The sequence below is a fragment of the Thamnophis elegans genome, unplaced genomic scaffold (genome assembly GCF_009769535.1).
Source record: "Thamnophis elegans isolate rThaEle1 unplaced genomic scaffold, rThaEle1.pri scaffold_374_arrow_ctg1, whole genome shotgun sequence".
Classification (NCBI taxonomy): Eukaryota; Metazoa; Chordata; class Lepidosauria; order Squamata; family Colubridae; genus Thamnophis; species Thamnophis elegans.
This window is the reverse complement of record NW_022473845.1, coordinates 7905-23142: the sequence shown is the minus strand read 5'-3', so window position 1 is coordinate 23142 and position 15238 is coordinate 7905. Positions and strand designations below refer to the sequence as shown.

The 15238-nt window shown below is 46.3% G+C and overlaps 1 protein-coding gene across 1 annotated transcript; it reads right to left on the bottom strand.

Moving 5' to 3' along the window:
• Nucleotides 1-759: 759 nt before the first annotated feature.
• LOC116523488 (E3 ubiquitin-protein ligase CBL-like) lies at nt 760-14611 on the bottom strand. The gene is made up of 5 exons (XM_032238604.1): nt 13748-14611; nt 7793-7939; nt 5192-5348; nt 1831-1952; nt 760-948 (listed from the first exon to the last, which is right to left on the bottom strand). The coding sequence occupies exons 1-5, from the start codon at nt 14089-14091 to the stop codon at nt 807-809; spliced, it is 912 nt and encodes a 303-aa protein (XP_032094495.1). The 5' UTR covers nt 14092-14611; the 3' UTR covers nt 760-806.
• Nucleotides 14612-15238: the final 627 nt, after the last annotated feature.

Here is a 15238-nt window from a genome sequence, read left to right as displayed (position 1 = left end):
AAAAAAGGATCACATGACTCCAGGACGTTGCAACCGTCACAAATATGAGTCCGTTGCAAAGTGTCTGAATTTTAATCATGCTACTTTGGGCTGCAACGGTCATAAGTATGAATAATGGTCATACGTCCCTTTTTTCAGTACCGTTGTAACTTCGAACGGTTACTACCTTTAGTACTACCCTTACTACCTGTATTAGGATTGTTTACCACCTTGAATTACTTAGGTAAAGGTAAAGATTCCCCTCGCGCATATGTGCTAGTCGTTCCTGACTCTAGGGGGCGGTGCTCATCTCCGTTTCAAAGCCGAAGAGCCAGCGCTGTCCGAAGACGTCTCCGTGGTCATGTGGCCGGCATGACTCAATGCCGAAGGCGCACGGAACGCTGTTCCCTTCCCACCAAAGGTGGTTCCTATTTTTCTACTTGCATTTTTACCTGCTTTCGAACTGCTAGGTTGGCAGAAGGTGGGACAAGTCACAGGAGCTCACTCCGTTACACGGCGCTCGGGATTCGAACCGCCGAACTGCTGACCTTTCTGATTGGCAAGCTCAACGCCTTAGCCACCGAGCCACCGTGTCCTTACTACTTATGAAGTTATAAAGGCAGAATAAAAATCTAATAAATAGAACTCCAGAGCTACATTATTCCATAAATCTAAAATTGGGATCAACTCAAACTCTTCGTTCTAGAGATTTTGCCAGCTTGCCCATTCTGTTGGGTCATTGGTTGATTCAGAGGAAAGATATTAGGACTCTGTTATGGATTTCTGATCAAGGATAATCCTCTTACGCCCACTTGCGTCTCCGATACTCACAAGCCTTCCTTGTGTCCATCCACCAAGGCCTGGAAGAGGGACTTATTCTGTGGGATCGTTTGCAAAATGCTTCTATCTGCCGTCACGTAGCCGATCGCCCACTGGCCTAAGCGGGTGCAACTGAGGCGGAAAATGTAGCTGGGGGAGCAAACAGCAGGAACGTGAATCGAAAATTGGGGTGGCAGGGAGAGTTATGGCTACGGAGAATGCTTTGCAAGCAAGCTAGTTTGAACTAGAGTGGGAGGAAACTTTAGCTAGGAAAAGACAAACTTCCGGCAGAATTTGTGGTTCTCAAACATGGCCACTTTAAGACGTCTAGACTCCAACTCCCAGAATTCCTCAGCCAAGGTGGCCATGCGATCACAATTTGCAACCTTCTCTGCCGGCTTCCCACGATGTCAATGGGGAAGCCGGTGGGAAATCGAACGCTCTGATCACACGAGGTCCTCACATAACAACCCACAGTTATTTGCTTAAGGATAGTAATTGGGGACTGCTGAAGCTCCTGTCACTAAGCAGCGTGGCTATATGACGTTCCGCTTTAGGACCTCACTTCTTAACGATGGAAATTGGAGTCCCAATGACCATCGTTAAGCGAGAACCACTTCTTACAATATGTATGCAGTTTCACAGAAAAAAAATGATTTTTAAAAACATATTTTATTAAAGCTTATTATAAGATCAACTAGAGGGGGCCTGGGAGAGCAGGTATTTTAGCAATAGCAATAGCAGTTAGACTTATATACCACTTCATAGGGCTTTCAGCCCTCTCTAAGCGGTTTACAGAGTCAGCATATCGCCCCCAACAATCTGGATCCTCATTTTACCCACCTCGGAAGGATGGAAGGCTGAGTCAACCCTAAGCCGGTGAGATTTGAACCGCTGAACTGCAGATAAGTCAGCTGAAGTGGCCTGCAGTACTGCACTCTACCCACTGCGCCACCTCGGCTCAATTTTGAGATCAAACTAGCCCCCCCCACCCCCCCACCCCCAGAATAATACAATCTCTAGAGAATTTACCTGCCCGGTTTGTTGACATATCCCTGCAGCCGTGCCTTGACCTCGTCGTAAGTGAGGAACGCCATGTAACCAGGATGTGTTACCGCTAGATACGTCCAGTTCTTCAACAGGGTTGACCAAGGCTGTGAAGAGGAAATGGGGAACGAATTAGACGGGGAAGCAAAGCAGAGCGTGGACAACGCCATCTTAAATCCAGAATCATGTTCACAGCCAGCAGCTTTTTCGCAAGTCAAAAACTGAGAGACTCCACTGAAAAGTGGAGAGAATCTTTTTTTTTTAAATAAAAAAAAAAACAAAAACGCCTCAGGAATAAATCACAGTTTACTGATCAGCTTCCTCATTTCCCACAGCTGCTCGCGCCTGGTGAGACGGATCGTTTCGTGGTGTGAACAAAACAGGACTCGCGCGAACTACTTTATTACCTTCTGCCCCACAACACAGGCGCTCCTCGACTTACGAGCCCACCACCGAGGCCAACATTTCCGTCGCTATGCGGACGGTTGTTCAATGAGTTTTGTGCCCGTTTTACCACAGTTGTTAAGGGAACCACGGCGGCCGTTAAGTTAGAGGCACGGTTGTTAAACGAATCTGGCTTCCCCCTTGACGTGGCTTGTTGTTGAATTGCAAAAGGGGGGGGGGGATCACGTCATAAATGTGAGTCAGTTGCCAAGCATCTGAATTTTGATCATGTGACCATGGAGACCCTGCAGTGGTCGTAAGTGAGAAAAAATGGCCGTTGGTCACTAATTCAGGGCTGTGGTAACTTTGAACGGTCAATAAGTGAACTGTTGTAAGTTGAGGAATACCCGTATTCATTTATTTAATAGATGGATTTAGAGAGTGTAAGTGTGAAAAACGATAGAGCGTTGTGGGAGGGCCTTGCGGTCGAGCTCCCGCCTCACAATCAGGAGGATGTGAGTTCGATCCTAGGTAGAGGCAGATATTTCTCTCTCTGGGCAGGATGAGAATATACTGTATCTCCTGAACAAAACTCCACCCTGGTGACGGGGAAGGGCATCCGGCCATTAAAACATTCTGTTAGTTCCATTCCATTGCCCAGAATCCACCCCGCAAGGGATTATGGAGTCATTAAAAGAAGATTATGAAGTGTTTAAAACAATCACAAGTCCCTCTTTTCAGCGCCATTGTAACTTTGAATGGCCAGCAGGTACAACTATTGTAAATCAAGGTCTACCTGTACAGGTACCTCTCAATCCGGCAGCCAGTTCTTGGGAACAATTACATAAGGTCCCGGGAAACTTAGGAGGAGTTGTGATTGTGCAACTCCCGAGTTAACTTCACACTTGATTCCTTCTCCCTGCCAGGGCTGGGCGCTTCCTAAGGTGTGTTGAAGCTACGCGCTGTTTGTAAAAATGTATTTATTCACTCAAGGTGTACGCTGCTCATCTTGCCTAGAGGTGACGGAGTTGCAAACCCTGGGTGCTGGAGACGGCAGAATGCAACTTTTTCCACGACGATGCCGCCAAGTTGTCTTTGTGGCTAAAAAAGTGGGGAGAGCACCCACTTCCTCTGGACCTCACGGTTTCCGCCGCCCGCCAGGCAGCTCTGCCCTTCTTGCTCGCCTGCACCTACAACTGCCCCTCTGAAAATGTTGCCGCTGTTCCTTTGGTCCTTAAGAGGCTCGGGCGGCCTGGAGGAGGAAGACCCCCCCCCCATCTCTTTGGTTGCCCCCCTTGATAGTTAGAAATCCAGCCAAGGGGGTCAGTTCTGATGAACCCTCCGATTTGAACCCGAGTGATTTGACACCTTTTCTTGTGGTTGATTTTGGTGGATTGAGCCAAGACAAAGGCTGTTGATTTGAGCTTCTCAATTTTCCACCCACACTTTTTTGAAAGAACGCGAGGCTGTTTTTCCACTTTCAGAAATGGAAACTTTTGCAGCTCCGTCTCTGGGGTGGTTGACCCTCGCTTTCCACCCACCCTGGCAGCCTCGAAGGATGGACTTTATGGAAGCCACATCCTGCCCGTGATCAACAACTCACCGACTGATAAGTCAAGAGAGGAGAGAGAGAGAAACAACATCAAACACGAGTGAGGAGTTACGAGGCTGCTCGCTTTCCCACCCCCTTCAGCTAAAAAAGCTTCCAAATTTCTTGCCCCCCTCCGCCCAAATCCTTTGAATATCTGTGTATCTGTGGCATGTTTCATTTTTGGCGTTAAATAGAAACACTGCCCGTGGCATGAGAGACAGCTTGGTCTAGTGGTGAAGGCACCAGGCTACAAACTAGGAGGCTGTGAGTTCTAGTACCACCTTAGGAATGAAAGCCGGCTGGGTGGGGGACTTTAGGCCAACCACTAGGTGATTCTGAGTTCCAGTACCACTTTAGGAAGGAAAGCTGACTGGAGGGACTTTGGGGCAATCACCAGGTGCCTGTGATTTCTAGTACCACCTTAGGAATGAAAGCTGGCTGGGGGGGGGACTTTGGGCCAACCACTAGGTGATTCTGAGTTCCAGTACCACTTTAGGAAGCAAAGCTGACTGGAGGGACTTTGGGGCAATCACCAGGTGCCTGTGATTTCTAGTACCACCTTAGGAATGAAAGCTGGCTGGGGGGGGACTTTGGGCCAACCACTAGGTGATTCTGAGTTCCAGTACCACTTTAGGAAGCAAAGCTGACTGGAGGGACTTTGGGCCAATCACCAGGTGACTGTGAGTTCTAGTATCATCTTAGGAATGAAAGCTGGCTGGGGGGAACTTTGGGGCAACCACCAGGTGACTGTGAGTTCTAGTTCCACCTTAGGCATGAATGACATGATGGGAGACTTTGGGCCAATCACCAGGGGACAGTGAGTTCTAGTCCCACCTTAGGCATGAATGCCGGATGGGAGACTTTGGGCCAATCACCAGGGGACAGTGAGTTCTAGTCCCACCTTAGGCATGAATGACGGATGGGAGACTTTGGGCCAATCACCAGGAGACAGTGAGTTCTAGTACCATCTTAGGAATGAAAGCTGGCTGGGGAGGGACTTTGGGCCAATCACCAGGCGACTGTGAGTTCTAGTATCAACTTAGGAATGAAAGCTGGCTGGGGGGGGCGACTTTGAGGCAACCACCAGGTGACTGTGAGTTCTAGTTCCACCTTAGGCATGAAAGGTCGGGGGGGATTGGGGGCCAATCACCAGGTGACTGTGAGTTCTAGTACCACCTTAGGCACGAAAGTCGGCTGTATGACGTTAGGCCAGTCCTTCTCTCTCAGCCCAGCCTCCCTTACAAGGTTGGTGTTATGAAAAAAATACGAGGAGGAAGGAGTTTCAAGTCTATTTCTTATAAAAATAATAAAGGCGGAGGGGGAAGAAAAGTGAAATAAATATAAATAAATAAATAGCTTCTCACAATCTACCTGGAAGAGACGCGTGAAGATGTCAAATTCAAATATGGAGATATGGCCACTGCAGGTCAGGTCAATGGTGGACTTCAGGGCGATGGCCATCGGACCAGAATCGACCAAATGGACTTGCTGGAGACCTTTCTGAAATTCAGACCAAGGGACGAGGCTCCTACAGAGAAGAAAAAGGAAAGGTTATATAGCTGCCACAGTCCTAGGCTGCATCAACAGAGGGATAGAATCAAGATCACGTGAAGTGTTGATATCAGGTTATAAAGCCTTGGTAAGGCCACACTTGGAATACGGCATTCAGTTTTGGTCGCCACAATGTAGAAAAGATGTGGAGACTCTAGAAAGAGTGCAGAGAAGAGCAACAAAGATGATTAGGGGACTGGAGGCTAAAACACATGAAGAACGGTTGCAGGAACTGGGTATGTCTAGTTTAATAGAAAGAAGGACTAGGGGAGATACGATAGCAGTCTTCCTATATCTCAGGGGTTGCCACAAAGAAGAGGGAGTCAAACTATTCTCCAAAGCACCTGAGGGCAGAACAAGAAGCAATGGGTGGAAACTAATCAAGGAGAGAAGCAACTTAGAATCAGTGAGAAATTTCCTGACAGTGACAACAGTTAATCAGTGGAACAACTTGCCTCCAGGAGTTGCAAATGCTCCAACACTGGAGGTTTTAAAGAAGAGATTGGACAATTGTCTGAAAGGGTGTAGGGTCTCCTGCTTGAGCAGGGGGTTGGACTAGAAGACCTCCAAGGACCCTTCCAACTCTTATTATTCTGTTGATGTGAGAAACCGAGAGTGGGACTGGGAGGAATTGTGAATCAAAGTGATACTTATGGACATGGACATGTATGTTTCAGTATCCCGTGAAGAAGCGTGGAGAGAAGGGGTGGTTTGCTCCTAGTTCGGCCTCGTTCGGCTGGACTGATAGTGGAATTCAGGCCTGGGTCGCAGAACTGGCAGCGATCCAGGCCTACCATGACCCAAACCAGTTCCCTCACCGCTATCGGGCCTCCGCCATTTTGGTTTTTAGTGACTGCGTGTGCGCAGTTCACTGTAAATCGTTCTGCGCCGGTGCGAAGAACCATTTACATTGAATAGCGCACAGATGCACAGCGTGCGCGTGGCACGCATGGATTATGAACCAGTAGTAAAACTGGCAGCAACCCACCTCCAGATGTAGAGGAGACTCTGAAAATTGGCCAAGAAAGTGATAAGTAGACCTCTTTATAGATCTACCATTTCCAAGGTCTGGGAAGCCGAGATATCATTAAACCATTTCAGTTCAAAGGTTGATGCTCTTCCTTGTTATGTTTGACCCACACACAATGCCTCCTAAGGATTTACGAAAAGGCAATCAATGATCTATTTTTTTTTATTTTTCTTGGCTGATAGGCCCTTTCCATCGAACTTTCACTCTAAGAAGCTTTTAATGCTATCGATTATAGCTAAACAGGATTAAAGTAGTGAATATAACCAACCCCGACGTCATAAAACATCGACAGACACTTAAGAGCCCAATCAAAGCCGAAGAACAACAATAATCAATCAGATTCATTAATCAAGAGAAAGTTCAAATCAATTTGGACTTTTAAAAGCTGGTTGCAATAATTTTGCATTGTTTTCCACAATCCCGATAAATTGGAGTGAATTGCAAGTTTTTCCAGACAATTGCAAATTTTTCCAGACAAAGAACCGAGGATTGTTTGAAAAAACCATCTCAAGAACTAGAAGAATAACATCTATCTATCTATCTATCTATCTATCTATCATCTATCTATCTATCTATCTATCTATCTATCTATCTATCTATCTATCTATCTATCTATCATCTATCTATCTATCCATCTATCTATCTATCTATCTAGAAGGCAAGTACCACTCACTCATCACGAAATCTCCAGAATTGTAAAGCCTACAAACTTGAAATTTGGCATGTCTGCTCCTTTTGGCTTCTAGGTGCTTGCTAAGAAAGGATTTTTCGAAATGACCATCAGATCATTAGTATTATACAGTAATTAACATGCTCTGATGGTAAGGAGTTCTACTCCCCCTCCTCACCTGAAAAGAACTCTGTTCCAACCGCCAGTTGCTTCACATTCCATTACCTCAGTTCAAACTGGCAGACGTTCCACTCCTTCATTTCGGAGCAGTTCATGAATAGTTCATTCAGGAACTATTTTTCACATGACCATTGTAGTCATGTGATCAAAATTCAGACCCTTGGCAACTGACACGTATTTATGACGGTCACAGTGTCCTGGGGTCATGTGGTCCCCGTTTGTGGCCTTCTGACAAGTAAAGTCAGTGGGGAAGCCAGATTCACTTAACAACCGGTTTACTAACTTAGCAACTGCAGATAATTCACTTAACAACCATGGCAAAAAAGGCCATAAAACGGGTCAAAACTCCCTTAACAAATGTGTCGCTTAGCAACAGAAATTGTGGTCGTAAGTTGAGGACTTCCTGTACCACTGATGGAAGCAGAGACAGGATGCGTGCAGAAAGGAGGAGCAAGACGTGTGATGAGGAACAGATCTCATTGCCCGGGAAGGCGTTGTAAAGGTCTTGTAAAACTGGTTTTTTTTTTGGGGGGGTGCTCACCGTTCCCTCCAGGTGCCCCTCCAGAAGACGTGGGCCTCTTGCTTGCTCAGCTGATACGTGCTGCCTTGGTCCTCCCCGTTGGGAAACACGGCTTGTAGTTCAGCCAACATGTGACTGAAGATCAGGGAAAGCTTTGTTAGATTCCTCCTGCAACGGGAAGTAAAGGAAAAGTTGAATTAGAAGGCTGAAGAAGACGGTTCCACCACAAATGCGCGAACGACAAAAGCGCGCCTGACTAAACCGCGGTGACAAAACCACGCCGACGAATGAGCGCTGAAGCACGCCAACAACAGCGCGCCGACAGAAGCGCGCTGTAACATAACCCTAAAAATAACCCTAAACCTAACCCTAAACCTAACCCTAAACCTTACCTTAACTTAAATCGCACTTCTGTCAGCGCGCTGTTGTCGGCGCGCTTTTGACATTGCGGTTTTAGCGCCGCGGTTTTGTCGGTGCGCTTTTGACGTTCGCGCTTTTGTCGGGTCACGGAAGAAGACATACGAAGAACGGTTGCAGGAATGGATTACATCTCTAGTTTGATGAAAAGGAGGACCAGGCTGGCATGAAAACAGTCTTCTAATATTTGAGGGAGAGGGATCAACTATTCTCCAAAGCAGCTGAAGGCAGGACATGAAGCAATGGATGGAAATTACAGAATAACAGAGTTGGAAGGGACCTTGGAGGTCTTCTAGTCCAACCCCCTGCTCAAGAAGGAGACCCTATACTGGTGATGGCTAACCTTTGTTGCTGCATGCCACCCCCCCCCATGCCCCATTTTGGGCTTCCTGCACCAACCTGGATGCCAAAACGGGGTAGCAGGGGCACTGGCGAGCCCCGCCCCCCCCAAAATGCAACGGTAATCATGGAGAAAAGCAATCTAGAACTAAGGAATAATTTCCTGACCGTGAGGAGAACAATTAATCGTTGGAACGGCTTTCCTTCAGAGGTTGTGGGGCTCCATCACTGGAGGCTTTAAAGAAGAGACCGGAGATCTGGAATGGTAGAGGTCCTCCTGTTAGAGCAGGGGGTTGGACTAGAAGACCTCCAAGGTCCCTTCCAACTCTGTTATCCTGTTACCTGCCAGCTTCAAATCTATAATGGTTTGCAAATACTGGAGAAAGAAAGAGAGGGAGGGAAAGAAAGAAAGAAAAAGGAAAGAGAGAAAGAAACAAGGAAAGAAAGGAAAGGAGGGAGGAGGGAGGGAGGGAAGGAAGGAAGGGAAGGAAGGGTAGGAAAGGAAGGAAGGGAATTGATGAAGGAAGGAAAGAAAGGAAGGGAAGGGAGGGAGGTAAGGAAGGAAGGGAGGGAATTGAGGAAGGAAGGAAGGAAGGAAGGAAGGAAGGGAAGGAAGGGAATTGATGAAGGAAGGAAAGAAAGGAAGGGAGGGAAGGAAGGGAATTGAGGAAGGAAGGAAGGGAAGGGAAGGGAGGAGGGAAGGAAGGAAGGGAAGGGAGGGAGGGAAGGAAGGAAGAGAAGGGAATTGAGGAAGGAAGGAAAGAAAGAAAGGAAGGAAGGGAAGGGAGGGAAGGAAGGGAATTGATGAAGGAAGGAAAGAAAGGAAGGGAAGGAAGGAAGGGAATTGATGAAGGAAGGAAAGGAAGGGAAGGAAGGGAAGGAAGGAAGGGAATTGAGGAAGGAAGGAAGGGAAGGGAGGGAGGGAAGGAAGGAAGGGAATTGATGAAGGAAGGAAAGGAAGGAAAGGAAGGGAAGGAAGGAAGGGAAGGGAGGAAGGGAAGGAAGAAGGGAATTGAGGAAGGAAGGAAGGGAAGGAAGGGAGGGAATTGAGGAAGGAAGGAAGGAAAGAAAGACATCCTGGTCTTTATTGAACAGCTTTCCTGATATGCTTGGCCTGAAGAAAAGTCAATTTATTCAGGCCCCACCTGCCTGCCAGAAAGAAAGAGGTGAACTTTAACATGACACTCTGTTTGCTTGGAGCCTGGAAACTTTGCAATATGACATATATAGCAGCCGCAGAAGAGACAGGCATCGGACAGCAACGCATTTCCTCCATCACCCGTGAATGGTGTTAGAACATCAACAAAGGGTAGAAGTGACGCATGTCTGGGAAGGCTCATTAAAGTGCCTGGGACCCCCAAGCATCATCTTTGGGGCCCCAAACTCCATCTTTAAAAGTACCCATTTTACAGACAGAGTATACGAATCTCAGATTCGTCCCGGTCTGATTTATCCAGAAGTGGGCAGTGTGCAATCCCGATTTCCTTTTCTTGCAACCCTTAGGTAAAGGTAAAGGTTCCCCTCGCACATATGTACTGGTTGTTCCTGACTCTAGGGGGCGTTGCTCATCTCCGTTTCAAAGCTGAAGAGCCAGCGCTGTCCGAAGACGTCTCCGTGGTCATGTGGCCGGCATGACTCAATACCGAAGGCACACGGAACGCTGTTCCCTTCCCACCAAAGGTGGTTCCTATTTTTCTACTTGCATTTTTTACCTGCTTTCGAACTGCTACATTGGCAGAAGCTGGGACAAGTAACGGGAGCTCACTCCGTTATGCGGCGCTAGGGATTCGAACCGCCGAACTGGCGAACTTCTAATCGACAAGCTGAGCATCTTAGCCACTGAGCTACCGCATTCCTACTGCAACCCTTATAACCACTAAAAACTGGGTGGGGGGGGGAAGCATTTACATTTAACGGGGGGGGGGGGGGCAGTTTGAGATTGAAAGGCCAAAAAAACCCGGGTCACACGAGGCCCAAATAAGCCTTATTATAAAACCCCAGAGACATCCTCCCGATCCTGTTTACGGTCGGCTCAAACTGTTGGCAGAAATCAAACATTGTCGGTTTGTAGCAGTGGTGGGTTTCAAAAATTGTTGGAACCTACTCTGTGGGTGTGGCCTCCTTTGTGGGAGTGGCTTGCTGCCCATGTGACCGGATGGGAGTGGCTTGCCACCCATGTGACCGGATATAAAATTATGAATTTTATAGGAGCCGAGGTGGTGCAGTGGTTAGGGTGCAGTACTGCAGGCCACTTCAGCTGACTGTTATCTGCAGTTCAGCGGTTCTAACCTCACCGGCTCAAGGTTGACTCAGCCTTCCATCCTTCCGAGGTGGGTGAAATGAGGACCCAGACTGTGGGGGCGATATGCTGACTCTGTAAACCGCTTAGAGAGGGCTGAAAGCCCTATGAAGCGGTATATAAGTCCAACTGCTATTGCTATTGCTATGAATTAGGTCGGTCCAAGTAGCTATTCAGAAATTAGTGGTTAGAAGCAATCGTAAAGCAAGATATGGAATTAAAACCAGAAATATTTTGTTGGCTATTTGAAAGGGAGTATAATATATATTTAATTTTACACATGTTAGCAGCTGCTGGAATTGTGTTTGCACAACAGTGGAAAAACAGAGATATGTAAATGAATAAATATTACAATGTGCAGGAATAAATAAATTGACAATTAAAACCAAGAAGGCTTTGAATACTTTTTCACGTGGGATTGGTTTTAGCAATTGCCAACTAACGGAAACAGAAATTAGAAATCCAAAAGCATGAAAGAAAACACCAATTGTGTAAGGAAAGGTCCCTAAAATGTATAAGGAAATATTACTAGATCATTATTAATGCGTAGATAACTGCGAGACATTACACACCCACCACTGGTGGGTTTCAAATTTTTTTGGAACCTCTTCTGTAGGTGTGGCCTGCTTTCCGGGTCCACTGGTGGAACCTCTTCTAACCGGTTCAGTAGATTTGACAAACCGGTTCTACCGAATAGGTGCGAACTGGTAGGAAACCACCTCTGGTTTGTAGGCCGTTTATGGCTTAACTCAATGCACGGATTCAGGGCTTGGTCAGAAACCAAGGATTAAGCAAAGCAGGAGTGCCAGTGGGGTTGACGGGTGTGGGGAAGTCAAATAAGTCAAAATGGCAGCCGCAGCCGTGTGGCTTGGCTTTTCAGACCCCTCGCGCCATGCAGCCGCCCCTTTAACAAACCATGGCTTATGTTGGGAAGCCAGACAAGGACTGGGAGAGGGATAATAAAACAATAACTTGGCCCACTTAGCTGATTCGAACACAGCCAACCTGACTCTTTATTTTGCAAAGAGCAAGTAATTCTGTTACCGTATACAATTAATTACAGCAATGGAAATATTTCGAGGCAATTTCTTAATGCAGGCCCACAGGATGCCAAAGGTAGTTTGATAAGATGGCCCTCCCTTTTTTTCAAAGTCCAGTCTGGTTTATCTCTCTTTCTCTCTGGCACCTGTGAATTTATTTTTTTATTTTTTATCTGATTGGGCCCACAGGTGGGGAAAGGAGAGGCTGGTTATCAAACCACCGTATCGCCATTGATAAAGAGGAAACAGTGTAAACCATGGTTCTTATTTTCGTTTATCAGTCCTTCCTCCTCTGCTTTTAATAATGGGTTGTTATCTCTATACGAGCTATGACTTTTAAAGCAGGATTTGGGGCCAAAGTGATTGAATAACAGAGTTGGAAGTCTTCTAGACCAATTTCGGCAACTTTACAACGTGCTGGCTGAGGAATTCTAGGAATTGAAGTCTACAAATCATAAAGTTGCCAAGGTTGGAGATCCCTGTTCTAGATCAACCCGCTACTCAAGCAGGGTACCCTATATAATTCAGGAGAAACGGCTGTCCAATCTTTTCTATTTTACAGTTCCGTAAAACAAGATGATGCCCACTCTCATGGCCTTCCGAAAAGCTGTTAAAACCTGGCTATTCCGGCAGGCCTGGGGCTGTTGACCTCACTGCTGAGGTCCAGCCCCAATCAGATTGGATGTATGGGTGATGTTTTAAATTGTTTTCCTTATTTTTTATTAATTACTTTTCTTTTCACTTTGTAAGCCGCCCGGAGTCCTTCGGGATTGGGCGGCCTATAAATCCACTAACTAACTAACTAACTAACTAACTAACTAACTAACTAACTAACTAACTAACTAACTAACTAAATGATTACAATGATACCTTCCACCCTCCTCTTATGCAGAAAAAATCCTAATTTCTTTACTATTCTGGTTCTCTCCAATATGTTTTGCTCCAGATGTCATTGTCTCCCATAACAGTTCAACAAAGTTCAACCTGGGTTTCTATTATTACTGGTATTATTAGCGTTGTTGTTGTTTGTTGTCCTTTTGCATCATCATCATCATCATCATCATCATCATCATCATTATTATTATTATTATACAATTGTATCACAGCGGCCAGTTGTTTCGTTATTATTATTATTATTATTCATTAAACATGAAACTCAGTCAACTGAACATTTAAAAATGCATTTAAGAAATACCATCGACTGGTGCTAATGGTTGATATGAGTTGCTGCCAGCATCCTAGGTCTCATCCAAGTATCCTCTCAAAATTATTAATAAAATTATTATTATTCTTTTATTCATTCAACAGGAAACTTGGTCACATGGAAACTTGTATCACAATAATTGTACCACAATAATAATAATTATTATTATTATCACCACCACCATCATCATCTACAATTAGATTCCGCAAGGCTGGGAAACACTTCATAATTCAAAACCTAACTATTGGCTGAAGAATAATTATGCTAGTGTTTGAGGAAGTAGGTAAATACTATTTATTATTATTTGCTAAATTTTTATGCTGCCCCAATTCCCTCTAAAGTGAATCTAGACGGCGGACAAATTATGAAATAAGTAAAAATATCATAAAAATGATAAAACGACACGGTTTCAATAAGCTACAATATATAATTATTGCTTACTTAATAAATAAATGAATAAACCAACAAGATTGTAGCTAATGTGAAACCGTGTAGCTTTAATATTTTAAAACTATTTCTTTGGAGCTCACGGAAGGCGACTCTAAGCGGCTTCCAGGCCCTGGAGTTTAAATGCAACATTGAAACAATAAAGAGAGATCCTGAAGTTTTGTTTTTTTAAAAATGCAATGAAAATAAAAGGAACGGGGATAAAGTATCCTTTTATTTTTATTTTTTACCTGGCAACTGAGCCTTCCAGCAAAACCTCCTCCTTGTCTTTCCCCCTTTTGAACAGCCGCGCGGTTTGCTTAATCTTTTCCAGCAGATTCAGGAGAAAAACGCGAAAGAAATCCGATTCCCCAACTTCGGCCAAAGCGGCCCCGTAATGCTCCCGGATCAGCCTCAGGTGGTGGTAGATCCCGGGCAGGATGGAAGGCAGGTGTGGCGGGCTATTCCGAAGCGCCACTTGAGGTTGGCACACCAGCTGTTGCAGCTTGGTTAACCCCTGGAGGGCTTTCTCCAAAGAACGGTGGGCACCGGTCCGGCGGGCCATCCAAGCTGGCCCAGAGGGTGCCATAGCCATGCTGGAATTCCCAGGGGAGAGAAGGAAGGAAGGAAGGAAGGAAGGAAGGAAGGAAGGAAGGAAGGAAGCTTGCCAGTTTCCTGCTGCCAACCGGGAGGCTGGCCAGGGCAATGCCGTGCGTCAGGAAGGAGCCCAACCAGATTGAAAAGAAAAAAAAAAGAAAGGAAGGAAGAAGGGAGGGAGGGAAGTGGAGGATTGAAGTGACAAAAGCGAATGAGTAGTAAAGTGGTGGTGGTGAAGGGAGAACCAAAGAGGAAATAACAAACAGCTTCAAAGCGGGGCGTGGGGGGGGGGGACGGGACGGTGAAGTCAACAAGTGGTGAGGACAGGTCGATGCTTGCAGGGAAGGGAGGGCCAGGCGCTCCAAGGCTGGCGGTGGGCCCCGTCTAAGCAGTTCAGCGTTGGGAACGGCGGGGCGTGCCAGCGCTAGACAAATTGCCAAATAAAACCCGAGTCGTGCAATTGCTCCCGTTGCTGACACGGGGGATCTGGACTGGTCTGGAGGCAACCCGCAACTACCTTTTAGAGCAGTGTTTCTCAACCTTGGTAACTTGAAGATGTCTGGACTTCAACTCCCAGAATTCCCCAGCCTGCGAATGCTGGCTGGGGAATTCTGGGAGTTGAAGTCCGGACATCTTTCAAGTTGCCAAGGTTGAGAAACACTGTTTTAGAGAGTGGTCTCTGCTATTCTTTCATCCACAGAGCAGCTCAGGGCCTGGAAAAGAAAGAAATACTCACATTTCTCTCTTTCGGTAGATGCTAATCAGTGCCTATGTCTATTGCATTGCGGCTCTAAGAGTGGCTATTCTCTCTCTCCCCCCTCCCCCCCATCCTGTTCCATTTGGGCCAAGGCAAGTGAGGTAGTTTGTGTGATTCATGGCGCGGAAGAAATCAGTGGCGTGACCACAAAATTCTGTTCTAATCCTGCTCACACCCCCCCCCCGTCACCGCCCCATCGCCTCCAAAAAGCCTAGCTGATAAAAAGCAGATAAGAAATTGCCGCATGAGTTGGTTGCTTTGGGTAGGACGATGAATGGGGAGGGAGGAGAAGGGAGAGGGAGGGAGAAAGGAAGGAAGAAAGAAAGGAGGGAGGAAGGAGGGAGAAAGGAGAAGGGAGAGGGAAGGAGGGAGGGAGGGAGAAAGGAAG

Bases quoted from the DNA above. Each gene is read 5' to 3' on its own strand.
- LOC116523488 (XM_032238604.1), bottom strand. From the start codon at position 14,091: ATGGCTATGGCACCCTCTGGGCCAGCTTGGATGGCCCGCCGGACCGGT. The intron at 7,940-13,747 runs GTAAAAAATAAA...TTCCCGTTGCAG, and splicing joins CTGGAAGGCTCAGTTGCCAG to GAGGAATCTAACAAAGCTTT. The intron at 5,349-7,792 runs GTGAGCACCCCC...TCTTCTCTGTAG, and splicing joins AGGGGCACCTGGAGGGAACG to GAGCCTCGTCCCTTGGTCTG.